Source organism: Macaca nemestrina, chromosome 13 (genome assembly GCF_043159975.1).
Source record: "Macaca nemestrina isolate mMacNem1 chromosome 13, mMacNem.hap1, whole genome shotgun sequence".
In the NCBI taxonomy this organism is placed as follows: domain Eukaryota; kingdom Metazoa; phylum Chordata; class Mammalia; order Primates; family Cercopithecidae; genus Macaca; species Macaca nemestrina.
The window spans coordinates 50,821,162-50,837,580 of record NC_092137.1 but is presented as its reverse complement, the minus strand read 5'-3'; the positions used below and the strand labels follow the sequence as shown (position 1 = coordinate 50,837,580).

At 37.5% G+C, this 16,419-nt stretch overlaps 1 protein-coding gene and 1 long non-coding RNA gene across 36 annotated transcripts in view; one reads left to right on the top strand and one right to left on the bottom strand.

Moving 5' to 3' along the window:
- The window catches only part of LOC105465015 (uncharacterized), a 42,098-nt gene extending 38,196 nt beyond the window's left edge, over positions 1-3,902 (bottom strand). For 3 of the 6 annotated variants that reach the window (XR_011612168.1, XR_011612167.1, XR_003014145.2), the window contains exons 1-2: positions 3,773-3,902; positions 774-921 (exon numbers count right to left, since the gene is read on the bottom strand). This is a non-coding gene — a long non-coding RNA (uncharacterized lncRNA). Of the gene's footprint in view, positions 1-309; positions 449-773; positions 922-3,695 lie in introns of those variants that run through there. The other 3 variants (XR_977221.3, XR_003014149.2, XR_003014147.2) reach the window with 3 other exon arrangements.
- The window catches only part of LOC105465018 (neurexin 1), a 1,132,644-nt gene that overhangs the window by 418,101 nt on the left and 698,124 nt on the right, over positions 1-16,419 (top strand). For 12 of the 30 annotated variants that reach the window (XM_071077376.1, XM_071077375.1, XM_071077378.1 and 9 more), the window contains 3 exons: positions 1,169-1,470; positions 3,536-3,580; positions 4,599-4,760. In XM_071077376.1, coding sequence (XP_070933477.1) covers positions 1,169-1,470; positions 3,536-3,580; positions 4,599-4,760 — 509 coding nt within the window. Of the gene's footprint in view, positions 1-767; positions 856-1,168; positions 1,471-3,535; positions 3,581-4,598; positions 4,761-4,813; positions 8,974-16,419 lie in introns of those variants that run through there. The other 18 variants (XM_011713192.2, XM_071077382.1, XM_024787666.2 and 15 more) reach the window with 4 other exon arrangements.

Below are 16,419 nucleotides of genomic sequence, written 5' to 3'. Positions count from 1 at the left end.
AGTGATTTGAGCTCTGATTCCAGGACATGAGTTATTTGACAATCAAATGAAAATTCCTGAGATTAAAAACCTATTACAGGGGAGAGTGCAACACCTGCTGATGTATCAACCCTCTCCGGGGCATGATAGTGATAGTATGTTGCCAGTGGGACAGATTAAGTTTCTCCAGTACCTTTTTAAATTATATGTTTATAGTTTATCAGAAGCTGATTCCCAATCATGCTGTCTCATTTTTCTTGGCACAGCATCATTATTGCCTAGAAAGTCAAGGGGACTTATGGCTTACATTCTTCCTTTGGTTCAGCTCACCTCATCAGTGGGAGAAGTGTGTTCTTTCCAAATAGCCACCTTTCTATATGATCTGTCTAGCATCTTGTGAGATCTGCTTTGTTACTTCTAAATCTGGTAAAGACTAAGATACGTAGAAAATGTTGAGACTTCATTTATATGCTATCCCCATGACGATGTGCTAGAATTCTTACCAATGTCATAACAGCCAGCCCTACCATCTGCTTGATGAGACCAGGGAATGGATCAATAATCCAGCTGACTCCATTAGACTTTCTATCGCTACTCCCTCCATCCAGAGAGAAAAAAAAAATGCACATGCTTTGTAGGAGATCTGTTTACTCCCAGACCAGATTCTATTTTTTTTTTTCTTTCCTTTCTCCTTACCAGATAATTTGTTATGGTCTCTCAATGATAAAACTGTTTGTCTCTTCATTGAAAAAGATCTTTGAATATAAATGTCTCACTGAAAATTAAAATAATACCTCAGTTGGATGGAGAGAATGTTGAAAACATCTTGGAATCCATTGTTGTCAGCAGAGTGGAACCATCCAATATGCATTTATGGTACCTGATTCATGCCCTGGAGACATCTCAGAGCTGCTTTCTCTGATCAGAGCTCTTGCAGTGATACTGAAAAATTAATTGAATTTTCAAGAATGTCAGCTTTAGCTACTGCAGCTGATGGCCCAATAGTTGAGGAGATTTATTAAATATATACTGCCACCTACAGTACTATTTGACTGAGACAGGGTTCATGTCATGGAATCTAATTAAGCAGGGTTAATTTGGGGAGTGATTAGCTATTGTTTCTGTTAAGATCTGCTGATTTGCATAGTGTATTTGTTTACTTATGTATGTATCATCTGTTTTCCTCTAGGAAAAGAAGAATATATTGCCACGTTCAAGGGATCTGAATACTTCTGCTACGACTTGTCTCAAAACCCCATTCAAAGCAGCAGTGATGAAATAACTCTGTCATTTAAAACCCTTCAGAGGAATGGACTGATGCTTCACACTGGGAAATCAGCTGATTATGTCAATCTTGCCCTGAAAAATGGAGCTGTCTCTCTGGTCATTAATTTGGGATCAGGGGCCTTTGAAGCACTAGTGGAGCCTGTGAATGGAAAGTTTAATGATAATGCCTGGCATGATGTGAAAGTCACCAGGAATCTGCGTCAGGTAACAGCGCAGTGGATAAGAGAGTAACTGGCTTTGTTTCTCGCTACAGCTGTGTGTGTGGTACTTGAAAACTCTAACAACATTATACAGGGCTCCTCAGAGTCACTTGCAAATTAACTTTTTCTTCTTCTGAGATGAATCTTCCTGCCATACTTGAGCAGGGGCATATCTAGAAAGTTCTGGGGGCCCAAAGGCTATTTTGATACAGGGCCATATGAAAATTTACAAGAGGGCTGCAAGGATATCCCTGCAACCTGCCCTTCCTGTGACGTGTGTGATTTTGTTGTGTTTCTGGTTTTTTGTTGGTTTAATTTTAAATTATAGTTTTCATGGTGATCATTTGGAAGCATGCACATTGGGGTCATTAAATCACAGTTCCTTTTTTGTAGTCAAAACAATAGTGTTTGTGATTTGGGATTGTATCAGTCCCTACTCCCTCCTCCCCCCACCCCCAAAATGGGGACCAGAAAAGTCCCTGAGGGGAAAAATAACTTTAGGGGCTTACATATCTCCTGAAGGGTCTGATTTTGAAGATATTTTTATTTTTAGCATAGATACTTTAAGTTAAACCCCAAATGACTCTGGAAAGGCCAGTTAAGCTTCTAGGTGCCCATTTCTATTTGATTGTGTTTTTAAAAAAATTTTCGAGATGCTAAATACTAGGAAAATATCAGCTATTTACTAAATCTATGGGTCCACATATACTGTATGTTTTTAATGAAAACATGATTACAGTATATATATATATGGATGAAAATGAATAGATTGTCCTTTTATATTGAACATTGTAAGTTTGGGTATTATGTGAAACTTTATATTACAATGTATCATTTTGTTAAGTGTTGACAGTGACTAATTTTTTTGCCTTACATGCTGATCTTAAACTAATATTCTTAACATATTTGTTGTTTCTCTGAACAGTTGCAGAATGACCGGATTGTCTCTGGTTTTCCTTTACCAAAACAGCCCTCTCTTTCAGAGCTGTTAACTGTCTAACCTTTTCTTTCCTGCTTCTGAAAGGTTTAAACTATCTGAGCTAGAGAAACAAAAAGGAGCTTTAGGAATGTAGATTTAGTCTAGCTAAGGCAAACAAGTAAAACTGAAAGATTCTTGAGAACCCCAGACCTTCCAGATCCCTCACTGACATGGGAGGGGGACCTGCATGCTTCCACGTGCCTTTGGAGAGGGTCGGCCACCATCAGTACAACTGTAGACCACGGGTTTCCTATAAGTCTGTCTCTTTGGTTTTCCTTTTTTTAATTTTTTCTCTCAGATATGCACAAAGAAACCGGAGGCTCATTTGAGAGAATCACAGAAGGAAGGGTGGGGGCTTGAGGAGTCCACTTTCTAGATTTGCCTTTGCTCAGGTTACAAACCAAACTGCGAATTGGTAGCTCAAAGGAAACTGTAGTTATACAGCCCGGGTGCATGTGTAGGAGGACAGATTAAACACAAATCCATTCTACTCATTCTATGTGTCAGGATCTTTGCTTTGTTTCATTGCAGTAAACTGTGACCCTAAAGTCCATCAATATGACCGAAGGAAGTTTTGAAGTTGAGGAGGAGTCCTTGTATGCTGTAAAATTGAGTAGTAGGGCAATGCCAACTGATTCCTACTAATTTCCTGGGGCTGGGGTGGGCCAGGGTGGAGGAGGGGCCAAGTATGGGCATAGGGCTGCAGTGGTCAGCTGAAAAGCTTTAGGCCTTTGAATCCCTTTTAGACTTTTCCAATGTCTCTCAGATGTACTCAGGAAGACAAAGGGAACATTGCCATGTGTCTGTTTCTGTCTAGTAGCGAATTATGAACAATAATAGCAGGAAAAATATTACCTCTGTGGGAGGCCTACTTGTTAGTCTGCTTTTTTCTTGTAAAATTTTTTTGCCCTTTTTCTATGTTACTAACATGCTTAATAACTAACATGTCATTCATGGAATGTTTCATTCTACTAACCGTTACCTGAATCAAAAAATGTACTAACATGGTAGAGACCATCATATTTTTTAAGTAACGATCGTTATTCTGTTCACAGTTTTTAATTTCCTTTCTCCCCCCTTCTCCACAAAGCACTCAGGCATTGGACACGCTATGGTAAACAAACTACATTGTTCGGTAGATATCATTCTAATTGTTTCTTATTTTGGGTTTGCCGTGTGTTTTCTTTCTTTCTTTTAACTGTAGACATCATTAACAAAAGAGGAACTGCGGTTGGTACTCTTCTGCTTACTTTGACCTCCTTCTTTTCATCTGTTGTTGACCTTCTTATTTTTACCTGTTCCTGTCAACTTCTGTTTTCCAACTCACCTGTAGGGGCATCGTTAACGTTTCGAACGTTTTGCATCCAGCTGTGGTTAACACGGGATAAGACAAAATGGTGGCTGGCCCGAGTGACCGCAGGCTCAGCCAGTCTCTAACCATTCATGATGCATGGCATGGAAACTTGATTTGGGAATGCTGGAGATGCCACACCCACTCATCTTTACGTCATCACAAAGCAGTTGTTTTTATTTTTATTTTTTTTCCTTTGGTTCTCCCTGTTTTCTTTCTTTCCTTTTCTGAACTGTACTGTACCTCCTGCATGTGCACATCAGCGTGTGCCGCTTCTACTGGTTGTTTTGCCTTTTCTCTCCCTTTGGCATGGACTTAGGCACTTGCATGCTGAACAATTGCTGCTCAATAGTGCAAATAGTGATGTTGCTGGAACTAGCTTGTGCCTTTTATGTTAACAAGGTGCACGTTGTGATTAGTTAATAACAGACAACTAAACTTTACTAATATGTACACCAGCAAAACTAACCTAGGAAGCATTTTACTAACACCATTTTTGTGTCTGCTCAATAACTTTTGAGTTGCAATAGGGATGATGCTGACACTAGTTCTATAATCAGTTAACTCTCTAACTAGTTTAGATCTCTTAGGGCTAGTTGAATAGAATCTAAGAATAAACCTCAAACAGACATGAAAATGGGTTCCATCATAGGTCTAAAAACAAAAACCAAACAAACAGAAAAAAGAAAAAAGCAAAACAAACAAAAAAAAAACCAAACCAAAACACAAAACAGGCATATCCCAGGATTACAGTATCTAGGTCTGAGTATAGCGTGTCCTTTCCCTGTGCTTTGTTATCTAGGTGACAATATCAGTGGATGGGATTCTTACCACAACGGGCTACACGCAAGAAGATTATACCATGCTGGGGTCTGATGACTTTTTCTATGTTGGAGGCAGTCCCAGCACAGCCGACCTTCCAGGGTCACCAGTCAGTAACAACTTTATGGGCTGTCTCAAAGAGGTAAATATCTTTGTCATCAGAATCATTCCTAATTCATGATCTCATTATTTCAGATCCAGCATGAAAGCACCTTTGCTGAAGAACCGATGTTTCCAGACTCAAATGGCACAACTTTAAATTCAGTATTCCACTATTGTTTATGTAGGATTGGGGGAGGGAAAACAGCCCATAGATCATTCTGAAAGAATTAGGTTCCTCTTCTTTACTAGTCTGTAAGTAATTTACATTTGAGAGTTGTGTGGACAGTTGATATTAGCTATAAAAGAAAGTCAAACAAAAAGAAGTACTGGGTCTAAAGTTAAGGTAATTGGTTTACTTGCTTATTTCTACCTAAATGCCATAGGTGTTATGTATACGGTGAAGACTTTTTTGAGTATTAAAAGAAAAAAGAATAAAAAGACATTAGGCTATAGGAGAAGGAACGACTATGTAATTCAAAACAAAACTAAAACAAAATAAGTCTGTATAATGAAATAATTTTGTTCCCTTATTTTCAACACGTTCTGGAGGAAGTAAAACTGTTTCATTTGTTATCTGATGAATTTACTTGATATTTATCTGAGCAAGAACGTCAAACTAAATGATATCAATAATTTCATCCTTCATTATCAGCTGTAGTTGCCTATTGTAACTTTGTATAATATTGGGATTTATTGGGTTTGGGGGAAGTTCCTGAATTTCATTTTTTAATGAATATTTTCCATAAAAGCTACCTTTAAAAAATTTCATTCAGCCGGGCGCGGTGGCTCAAGCCTGTAATTCCAGCACTTTGGGAGGCTGAGAGGGGCGGATCACGAGGTCAGGAGATCCAGACCATCCTGGCTAACCCAGTGAAACCCCGTCTCTACTAAAAAATATAAAAAACTAGCCGGGCGAGGTGGCAGGCGCCTGTAGTCCCAGCTACTCAGGAGGCTGAGGCAGGAGAATGGCGTAAACCCGGGAGGCGGAGCTTGCAGTGAGCTGAGATCCGGCCACTGCACTCCAGCCTGGGCGACAGAGCAAGACTCCGTCTCAAAAAAAAAAAAAAAAAAAAAAAAATTCATTCAGACACAATCCAATTTCTTTGGGCTACTGGAACCAGAGGTTCCTCTTACATTGTATGGCTACAATTTAATTGCATAGATTTCTAAAAATCAAAGTTAAATAACTTTGAATTAACTAACTGTTAACCATAGGTGCTGTTGATAAGCAGTGATGTACTTAGATTTATTCTAAAGTAAATAATTTAATCATATAAACTTGATTCAGTTAAGCATTAGAGAAAAACAATTACTACTGAATTATCTTTCTCTGTCTTCTCTTTATGTGAATATACTGGTTGATTTGTTGCCCAGTATGTGGATGTATATAGAATAGTCCTGAGGGAGATTTAAAAGTGCAATAGTTTTAACAAACATGAGGAGGTGCAGTTCTGTAAGGCCAAACCTACCCATGCTTTGTAGTAGGAGTGATAGATTACCTTTCAGAAAGTAACTTTTACTGGTTACAAATATGTAGTATGATCCAGGTTTGTGTTAAGCTGTGTAGAGGATGATAATCTAATAATTATTATTATTATTTATTATTACTATAGTACTAATATTTCCAGAGCTGTTATTTTGTGCTATTCTAAGAGCTTTATAGGAATCCTCACAATATAGGTAGACATTTTATTATCTGCATGTTTCAGACAAAGAAACTGAGATTTGAAGCAGGTAAGTTTCTTGGGGAAGGTCGCACAACTAATAAGTATTAAAGTCTAAAGGTTAATTGAGGAAGTCTGATTTCAGTGTCCCTTGTGCCCTTAACTACCATAGTTAAGAGCCTTGTTGCAAGAGAAATGTTTGTTAGAGTTCCTAAAAGATTGTACAAACTCTCAAATATGTTATAAACTAAAACAATGTTTACAAATGTATAATAGACTGTGAGGATTGAAGTATTAAATTATTTAACACAGTTATTTGATTTAAAAAGCGCGTGAGATGAGTGAGAGTTCTAGAAGACAAGGAGAGAAACACAGAAGAGTCAGAACGTGAGCACCTCAGACAGTGACTGATGGACGCAGGCAGGGACGGAGAAAGTATATCAGGTGTGGTAAAAGAATGCTTAGATTTTATTAGAAGATTTCCGAAACTCCGTTCTAGTGATGGAAAGTGGAGGGCAGAGCCACATCCTCAATCACCCGTACCAACTTCCTCATTTTTACTGTGAGCCAGACCAAGTATAATCAGTCCCTACATCCTGCTTTATCTAGAGAACAGTAATCCTGCTTGGATTGGAAAAAAGAAGGGGAATCGAGGGATCTCTAGCAGAAATGGGAATCTAACTAAAGAATTCTTTTGGGCATCATAAAAAAAAAAAAAAAAAAAAAGAGGATTTCTGCAGTGAATCCCTGAGTTCAGCTGAGACACATAATCTTCTGATAATTCTGCATAAGTGAAGCAGTTTTTTTGTGTGTGTATAAAGCTGCAGTTAATTGCCTTAATCTAAAATAACTCTAAAATAACAGTTTGAGATTAAACTGTGCTTCAGATTAACACCTCTAATTTATGAACTGATAAAGATTCCTTACCTTAGTATTCTATATATATATATATATATATAGGCCTTTTAACCACAAAAAAACCACAATACCAAAAAATAAGTCAGGTGGTCTTCCAAGTGCCATGTTAGTTCACAGCTGGTAAATTCATAAAAGGAAGATTCACTCGTGCTGTTGTCACTATGGGGTTTGGATACAATTCACTCTTTTTTATTGATTAGACACCTTCCACCTCTGTCTTCTGCATCTGGGGTGTGTGTTATGTGTTTGAGGAAACATGGTCACTTTTTTCTTGACTTGTGTAATCTTTTTCATTTTATTTCTTCTGATGCACTATAGTTTGGAAGGATATCGGCACAATTAGTCTATAAATCAAAACATACCTAACTTGGAGGGCTTTCTCTTTCTTTTTTTTTTTTTTTTAAGAGATGGAGTCTTGCTCTGTTGCCCAGGCTGGAGTGCAGTGGCATGATCTCGGCTCACTGCAATCTCCACCTCCCGGGTTCAAGCAATTCTCCTGCCTTAACTTCCCAAGTAGCTGGGACTAGAGGCATGCACCACCACATCCATCTAATTTTTGTATTTTTAGTAGTGACGGGTTTCACTGTGTGTTGGCCAGGATGGTCTTGAACTACTGACCTCAAGTGATGTGCCCACCTCGGTCTCCCAATGTGCTGAGTGTGGTGGTTCAAGCCTGTAATCCCAGCACTTTGGAGGGCTGTTTAGTTGTTCATAGTTTCCATCCATGTCTGAACTGTTATCTATTTAGAAGTCCCTGCTCTTGTTACTTCTGAAATGAAATAGTGACAAAGTATCATGGATTCTGAGTTAAATCGCCTTATTTCAAATGGTCAGCTTTGTGGAGTTACTGAAAAGAGAGGGATATACCCATGTTCATTCTCATAGAATCTCTCTTAACAGTAAAGTCTATGTAAATTTTCCTGAACTCCAGCTTGGACTTCCTGGCCTATACCACACTGCATGTGTAAACCCTTAATATGACTTCATTTATTGGCTGATAACATTTTTGTTTTCAGTCTAGTATGTAGTCCCTCTTAGCATAACCAGTCTTGAAGGAGATTCTAATAATACCTTGTCTGAAGTTATGGGAGAAATTTTGGAGTGTTAGAATGGAAAAGATCCTGGAAATCATTTTCTAAGTTCAACTTTCTTCTTTTGGGGAAACAGACCTAGAGAAGTTACTTGACCAAGAGTAATGAGGGGGTCCAGGAGGATTAAAATACAACACCCTATCAAGTGAAATATAATATTTAAATGGCTGGTTCTATTTCATTGTAAACAATGGCACTCAAGGTATAAAAATACCACTTTCACGAATTTACACATTTATTCCTTAAAGATTAAAGAAAAAAAAAGGAAATCACTCAACATATTGAAACAACCTATAATCTCATATTCATTAGATGCAACTTAGGTCTTTCCCTTTTTACCTTTTAATAATGTCTATTTGAAATGAGACTTTGCTTGCATATAGAGCAACTAATCCTCAATTGGAAAGTTACTTTTATGTATGTGATTATCAAATTTCAAAATAAAGTAAGATTAGTTCAAAATAATTTGGTGAAAACTAACCTGAACTTTATATGGTGCTTTGTTTAAAATGACAAGGAACTTTGAATGGCCAGGAAATCAAATAGAGATCAAAGTAGTTTTTTTTGTTTTGTTTTGTTTTGTTTTGTTTTTTTTTAATGATTCATATGTTCATCACAAGTAAATCAAAGTCTGGGAAAATATTTGTAGTCATTGAAAAATGACTCACAAGTTTAAATTTGAAAAGAAAGTTAAAGAAAAATTGTAAATAATAAATTGCCATTATTTACAGCCCATACCTATGAAATTCTTAGAGGATAGCAGGTCTTTTAAAAATACGCTTTTTAAATCTGATTTTTGCAAAGGCAACACTATGTTTTGACAGAAATACCTGTTTATATTCTTTGCATTTTCATAACACTGAGTGAAAGCTGAAATATATGTTGCTTAAGAATTTTCGATCATTTTATATTTAATTAAATTTTCTAACAAGCAGTTTTTGAGTGACTGCTACAAAAGGAGAGGAGATTAGAAAACCTTGCAGAAAGAGAAATCATGTTGTCTGAGATGCTCAGACTCTATTTGAGGACATCTTACCCATTTACCTAGACCACTTGGAAAGCATTTTCCTGTAGAAAAGTCTCACAGTTAATTCTTCAGGTGTTCACCAGATATATTTTAAGAATCTTTAAAGGTAGATGAAAATCTCACTAGTATGTGTTTCTACCCCAATATTTTCTTCCTAAGTGTTTCTGTAGTCACTGACCTATCAGGAAGGGTCATGGCGCTCCCTCATTAATCTCCCCCTCAGAACTGTTCCTGCAATTATTATGCATTTCCTGGTCTCTTTGTGCCCCGGAATGCTCTGAAACACTTATTTCCCTCCTGCAGAGTGAACATTATTTAGCATAGTTTGTTAGTAAGGAAATGAAACTGAAGAGGTAGTAAAGGACTGTGTGTTGAATTAAACCACCTAGAATCCTTTATTTGAAGTTTATTTTTAGTCACATGTACCTGCTGGAAGTTTTACAATCAGAGTGGAGACACTGCCTGTGTGAGGTAACTTAGAATGCTGCCACTAAAAATTGCTCAGATTAAGCTTAAGGAAGTATTCGAGAGAGAGAGAGAGAGAGAGAGAGAGAGAGAGAGAGAGAGAGAGAGAGACACCAAAAAAAAAAAAAAAAAAGATTGAAATGCTAAAGGGAATTAAGTCCCACTGAAAATTTCATCAACCTAATTAGATCGGCTCAGCCTTTAATTACACTTAGAAACATTTATTACCACAAATTTGGAAGATGCTATTGAGGTAGATGAGGTTTGAAAAATATCCTATCCTATGTAAGCATTTTTGCTCACTGTGGAGAAAATGATTGATTCCTTGATGAAATCTGTGCGATCTCCTCTGCCATATGAAGTGCCCGCATCACAGTGTACCAGCATCAATGCATCAATGCTGGGAAAGAGATGAAATATTTCACTCCTGCAAATGCCCCTTAATCCCTATCTTTCTTCTTTTGGACAACAGAGAAACTTTTAGAAAGTTTTGAAGGCTTCTCAATTTATGCCCTTGTGTGGTTGACCATGCTCATCAAATTTGGGTACTCAAGTGTCTTTCTTGTTCTTATTTCCCTCTTTGCTCAGAGAGGAATAGAATATCTGTCATTTACACATAAGAACAAAATCTCATAGCAGAATTTGCATTCTAATTTATTCCAGTTTTGGAATAAAAGGCTTTGGACCTGATGGATAAAGTAACCTAGCAGGAACTTGGAGGAAAAAGAGATCTTCAGTGACACCTGGAAATCATGCCAGATGAGAGGAGGGAGGGCTGCTTTAGTTGGCAGAGAACTCACATGGACTCCAAAGTCATGATGAAACAATTTACCCCAGGTTTTCATTTCCTCTAGTCTTTTCCTTGTTGAGGTCCCTGACTTATTGCCTCTCTTCTCTTATTATTAGTCATGGTCCATATCCTGCTTGGTACCATTTTACAATTTACTTACACTGACCTTCCCACATGCCTCATCCTTCACTCTTTAGGGAAGACAGTTGCTTTTTGCTTTCCCACTTCACTTTTTCCTAAATGTTTTCCATGCAGATCCACATATTTTTACTTACCATATCATTATATAAATATGGATAATACTATCTTGATTTTATGTGGTGATATGTCTTCACTTGTATGAACCATTTTAAGATAGGTTTAGCTAATGCCCACAAGATTAATAGCCTATGATAAAATACAGAGATGTCCCTTCACTCAAGGACTTATGCATTGGCCAGGCTGATGCGCAGCTGATACTCAGGTTTTGACCAGTGTCGGACTGACTGTGGCTATGGGCTAACTTTTATATTAAAAGTGTTTCAGGCCGGGCGCGGTGGCTCAAGCCTGTAATCCCAGCACTTTGGGAGGCCGAGACGGGCGGATCACGAGGTCAGGAGATCGAGACCATCCTGGCGAACACGGTGAAACCCCGTCTCTACTAAAAAGTACAAAAAAACTAGCCGGGTGAGGTGGCGGGCGCCTGTAGTCCCAGCTACTCGGGAGGCTGAGGCAGGAGAATGGCGTGAACCCGGGAGGCGGAGCTTGCAGTGAGCAGAGATCCGGCCACTGCACTCCAGCCTGGGCGACAGAGCGAGACTCCGTCTCAAAAATAAAATAAAATAAAATAAAATAAAATAAAATAAAATAAAATAAAATAAAAGTGTTTCATGTAGGATCAGTATGCACTATACAGTATGTCATTTTGTCGCGTCAGCTGGAATGGGCTGACTCACAGAATAGCCATGTTCTTGTAATAACAATAGTATATATTTGAGCTAAGTGCTCTGACTATTCTATTCTCTACAGCCTAGTGAGCACTAGAGATGATGCCTCGGGGCTGAGTGACAATTTTCTGGCTTCTCTGTGCTGTCTTCCTAGAGGCAGGGTCTTGGTTTAGTGACTCAGAGAGAGTCTGGTTTAGCCTATCTAGGATAGGCAAATGGGCTTAATATTTTTGGCAGAAGTTCAGGTATAGAAAGAAATTTTTTTCTACCTGATTTAAAACATGGAAGATGATAGTTTTGCTTTGAAAATTTTAACAAGAAAGCTAGATGGTGTTTGTGGAAATGTCAAAGGCTTTGTCAGATTCTTATGTGTCATTAACCTGATTTGTTATAGGCCCAGCCTAGTTTCTTCTAGATCTTGGGAATACTGAAATGTATTTCAGTTTTTCTGATGTAATAGTTCAGTACTTATATGAAAACAGAGGTCGATTATCCTTGCCTCCTTTCATGTGTAAAATAGCACACTGCAGAAATCCTCCTTTCCTTTTAAAAGTCTTCATGATAACTCATGCAGGGTAATAATAACCATTCCCTTATGCAAATGAGGACTCATGAGACCTCAGCAGAACATGTGGCTGTGAGTGCCATCCCTGAGTTAATAGTCTGCTAGTAGAGCATTTTACCTGCATCAGATCGTTCAGACAAACCCCCATGGCATAAACGCTATAGTGCCTCAATGTGCCTACGATTGTACTGGGCACTATAAAAATGGACGTGAAAAGTAGGAGCTATTGCTGGATGGGTAAGGGAGTCAGCATATTCAGAGAAATAATAATAATATATTAAGCATTTTTTATTTCTCGTAAAATCTCTACAACATCCAGAGAGTTACCCAACAGGCATGTGCCTGGGGGCATCAGGAACACAGTAAAACAACTTTTCAAAAACAAATCCATGAAACTGTGTGAAATAATTTGATATTTGGTATTTCAAACCTATCAGCAAGGGAGTAATGGAAGAAGAAAAAAAAGTTTTTGGTGGATTTCTGGTATTTTGTCTTTACTAGTCCTTTTTTGAATACAGTATGATTATTATATTGTGGAGAGGGATGCACCACCAGTTTCTCAGAGCCTCATAATTCCAAAGGTAATACTCTAAGCATGAAAAGAGGTACACATAAATACTATCCCTATTTGGCAAATGAAGACATACAGACAGGAAAAATGAAGTAACTGACCTAGGGGGAAATAATTAGTAACAAAACTAAGCTCCTAGTCAAATAATCTGACAGTGGAATCCTTGCCCACAACTGACGCTCTGTGTTGCTCCCCATATCATGTTATAATCTCACTTCGCTTCTCTCATTCTCGTTATTTTATAAGGATAAAATTAGACGAAATGAGCTTTGTAGGAACCTTTAGGGGAAAGAAAACAGAAAAACACAGCCTAGATTGCTGGGATATCAAAGAAGGGAAGATCTGATCAGCAAGAAGAAGCAGCAGGGAATATTTCTCAGATGCTCAGTTAGTTATACATGAGCTTTCAGTGGAATCCTTCCCACTCCCCACATGGAATTGGTCCGGAGCTGTTACCTCTGTGAACCTCTTCTCTACTCTGGCAGCCTGCATACTTTTCCTCCTCTAAAGGCAAACGAATATAATGCTTGCTATTATTTTCCATACTGTGTAGCTGACCATACAAACAGGAATGCACATAAAACGTATTTAGAAGCACTTTCTAGATTTTTATAAAGTATTGGCTCTATACATTGTTAAGGGTAAGTTCACTTCTGTGCATTGTAGCCATGGAGGCAAGGGAAATAAGCAACTGGGGCAGAAACCAGGCACCTTGCCATAGACACTCCTCTTCGAGATTGGATTCAGGGAGCCCCATCTGCTCAGGTCCCCAAGGAAATGGAACCCAGCTCTTCAGTCCATAAAGCATCTGGTGAGTTCTTGTCTGGAATTCAGCTTTTCAAACATAGAATCTTTCCTTCCAGGGGACCCACAGATTTTTATTTCCCATCATTTTCAGCAGATGCCCCATAGCCTGGAACAGTATCAGCAGTTGGCATAATGAATTGTAGTACTTTCAAATATCAAGCTAGCATAGCATGGTCTGGCAGGGGGTTCAGTGACATTTTCATTCTGAGGACTTGATACATTTTATAGAATATGACATTTTTTAGCCCAGTAGAAAGCAGCAATGAACAATGTCTGAGACTGAACATTTTCTCTTAATTTCAGCACCTACCAGAGCTTCTTGTTTAAATTGCTCCATTTGCTTATGCATTAACACTTGCATGTGCACATTAAATTAATCAACATTAAAAATACCTAGTATGGGCCGGCCGTGGGGTGGCTCACGCCTGTAATCCCAGCACTGCGGGACACCAAGACGAGTGGATCACTTGAAGTCAGGAGTTCAAGACCAGCCTGGCCAACATGGTAAAATCCCGTGTCTACTAAAAATACAAAAATTTAGCCAGACATGCTCACTTTAACCCAAGAGGTAGAGGTTGCAGTGAGCCGAAATTGTGCAGCTGCACTCCAGCGTGGGTGACAAAGCAAGACTCTGTCTCAAAATATATATATAAATGTATGTGTGTATGTGTGTGTGTGTGTGTGTATATATATATATATATTTATTATTATTACTACCCATGTTCTGGTAATAACTATAATGTACATTTGGGCTAAGTGATCTGGCTATTCTGTTCTGTACAGATATATATACACACACACACACACACACACACACATATATATAGAGTATGTGTCAGGCTCTCTGCTAGATATTGGGGCATATAGATGAATAACATAATACACTCAGGAATCTGGAGAGAGAGTTGGACAAATAAATATAGATTTACAATACAAGCTTCCTAAGTGAGGTATGAAAAATTCCTCTAATAGTACATCAGAAGCTGTAATTAGATTTGCAGAGGAAATTAGTAATCATTTCAAAGAGAAGGTAATAAAGTAGTCAGAGTTTGTCTCTTTTTGCTTAGCTGTATACTGGGCATGATAGTATATGGGATTGAAGTGCAGTGAATTAGTTCCACTATCACAATTGGAAAAGAATAGGAAAGATAAAATAAGATGAAGGATCAGAAAACACATTGCAAAAAAAACGTTTTTATACATTTAAGTTTGTTACTTAACTAAGTTTGAGCTGTCTTTTTAAAAAATCTGAAATTCATCCAAAACAAAATGAGTATTTTGGAGTTCCTCTTAATTTCTTTTATGAGATGATATACTCTTGTCTTTAGATCTTTGGATCAAAGTCCTTATGTTTGGAAGGAAAGTATTTCTGTGCATGGTAATTGGTGTCTTTTTTTTCCCAGGAAAATTATCACTATTGAAACACATTTAAAACAAATTAATTGCTTTTAAATGAAAATAATACTCTTATTCAGAAGCATGTGATTTTGAATAATAGGAAAATGAGATTTTTATCTTTGTGGAGTAAATATTCTGTGCACAGAAAAATTGTGACTGGGTGTTTAGTTTCATAGATAGTACATGACAAGGGACTATGTACCAGGCTCTCTGTGGAGTACTAGGGACATAAGACCATTAGGTTGACATATGTCATTTAATCAAGGTCATAATAAGTGAATTGACCTTGACATATGGATGTATTTTTGTGAGCCTAAGTTTCTAAATTTGAATTAAACAATAACTTGTTATAGGTAACTCATTGCATTAAATTAGTTAAGATGAATGGCTTTAGGATCAGACAGTCCTGGATTCCAATCCTGGCTCCCTTAAACTTGGTGGTTGTATTACCTGAGATAAGATAGTTGATGTTTCTGTGCTTTAATTTCTTTCCCCTCTAAAGGATTAAGTGAGACTATGTAATTGAGGCTCTGAGAGTAGTGCCTGGTATATTGTAATATCTCAATCAAGTATAAACTTTATTAATATTCTTTTAATATAGTGAGGATTAGCTACAATTATCTTGCAGACAGGGCCTTCTCATGGACTTATGACCTATGCAGTCACGTGGGACCCCACACATAGGAGGGCCCTGCTCTTCATTTAATATCTTCTTATTGTCATCTTGAAATTCTTAATAACTTTTGAACAGTAGACTTCTCGATTTCATTTTACACTGACCCCTACAAATATGAGAATTGTCCTGGTTGCAGATGAATTTATGAGATTTCGCACACATTGTCTCATTTTTAAAGGTTGTTTCATTTAACTGTTCTAAGAGCTTTGTGAGAAAATTGAATTAACTTGGAGACCACAAATTATATATAGTATCATCAGAGCCATATCCCTAATATGTGAAAAAAAGTCAGAAGGAAACCTCTGTTTCTTGACTGCAAGCCCAGTGTGCTTTCCATTTTGTTATCCTAAAATATGACATCCGCCATCTAATGTATCAAAAATTGGTAAAGATAAATAAGAAACTTGAAACTTTTAAAAAATATGAGTACCTTGTTAAGGAACTGAATTGGGAATTTAATTTTTGTAGTTCAAATACAAGTAATTATTTTAGTTCTTAAGAATGTTATCACTGTCTTCATCAGATTTCATTTTGTATTACTTTTCGGAAGCAGTTAGTCTTCCCTACCTGTGTTCACTACCTGTAAACCAAGCAGAGTCTCATATGAGCGTCTGAAATGTTTGTTTGAAAGAGTAAATTGACCTTATTCAGTAACGTTTTCTTCCCCAAGGTATCCAGGCTATAAGGTATGATCATCAAGGATTGAAACCAATCTTTCATTAACATTACCTTTAGTTATTGTTTAATAATTATTTGGTTTATTATTTATTTAACAACACATGTATATAAAACTACATAGAA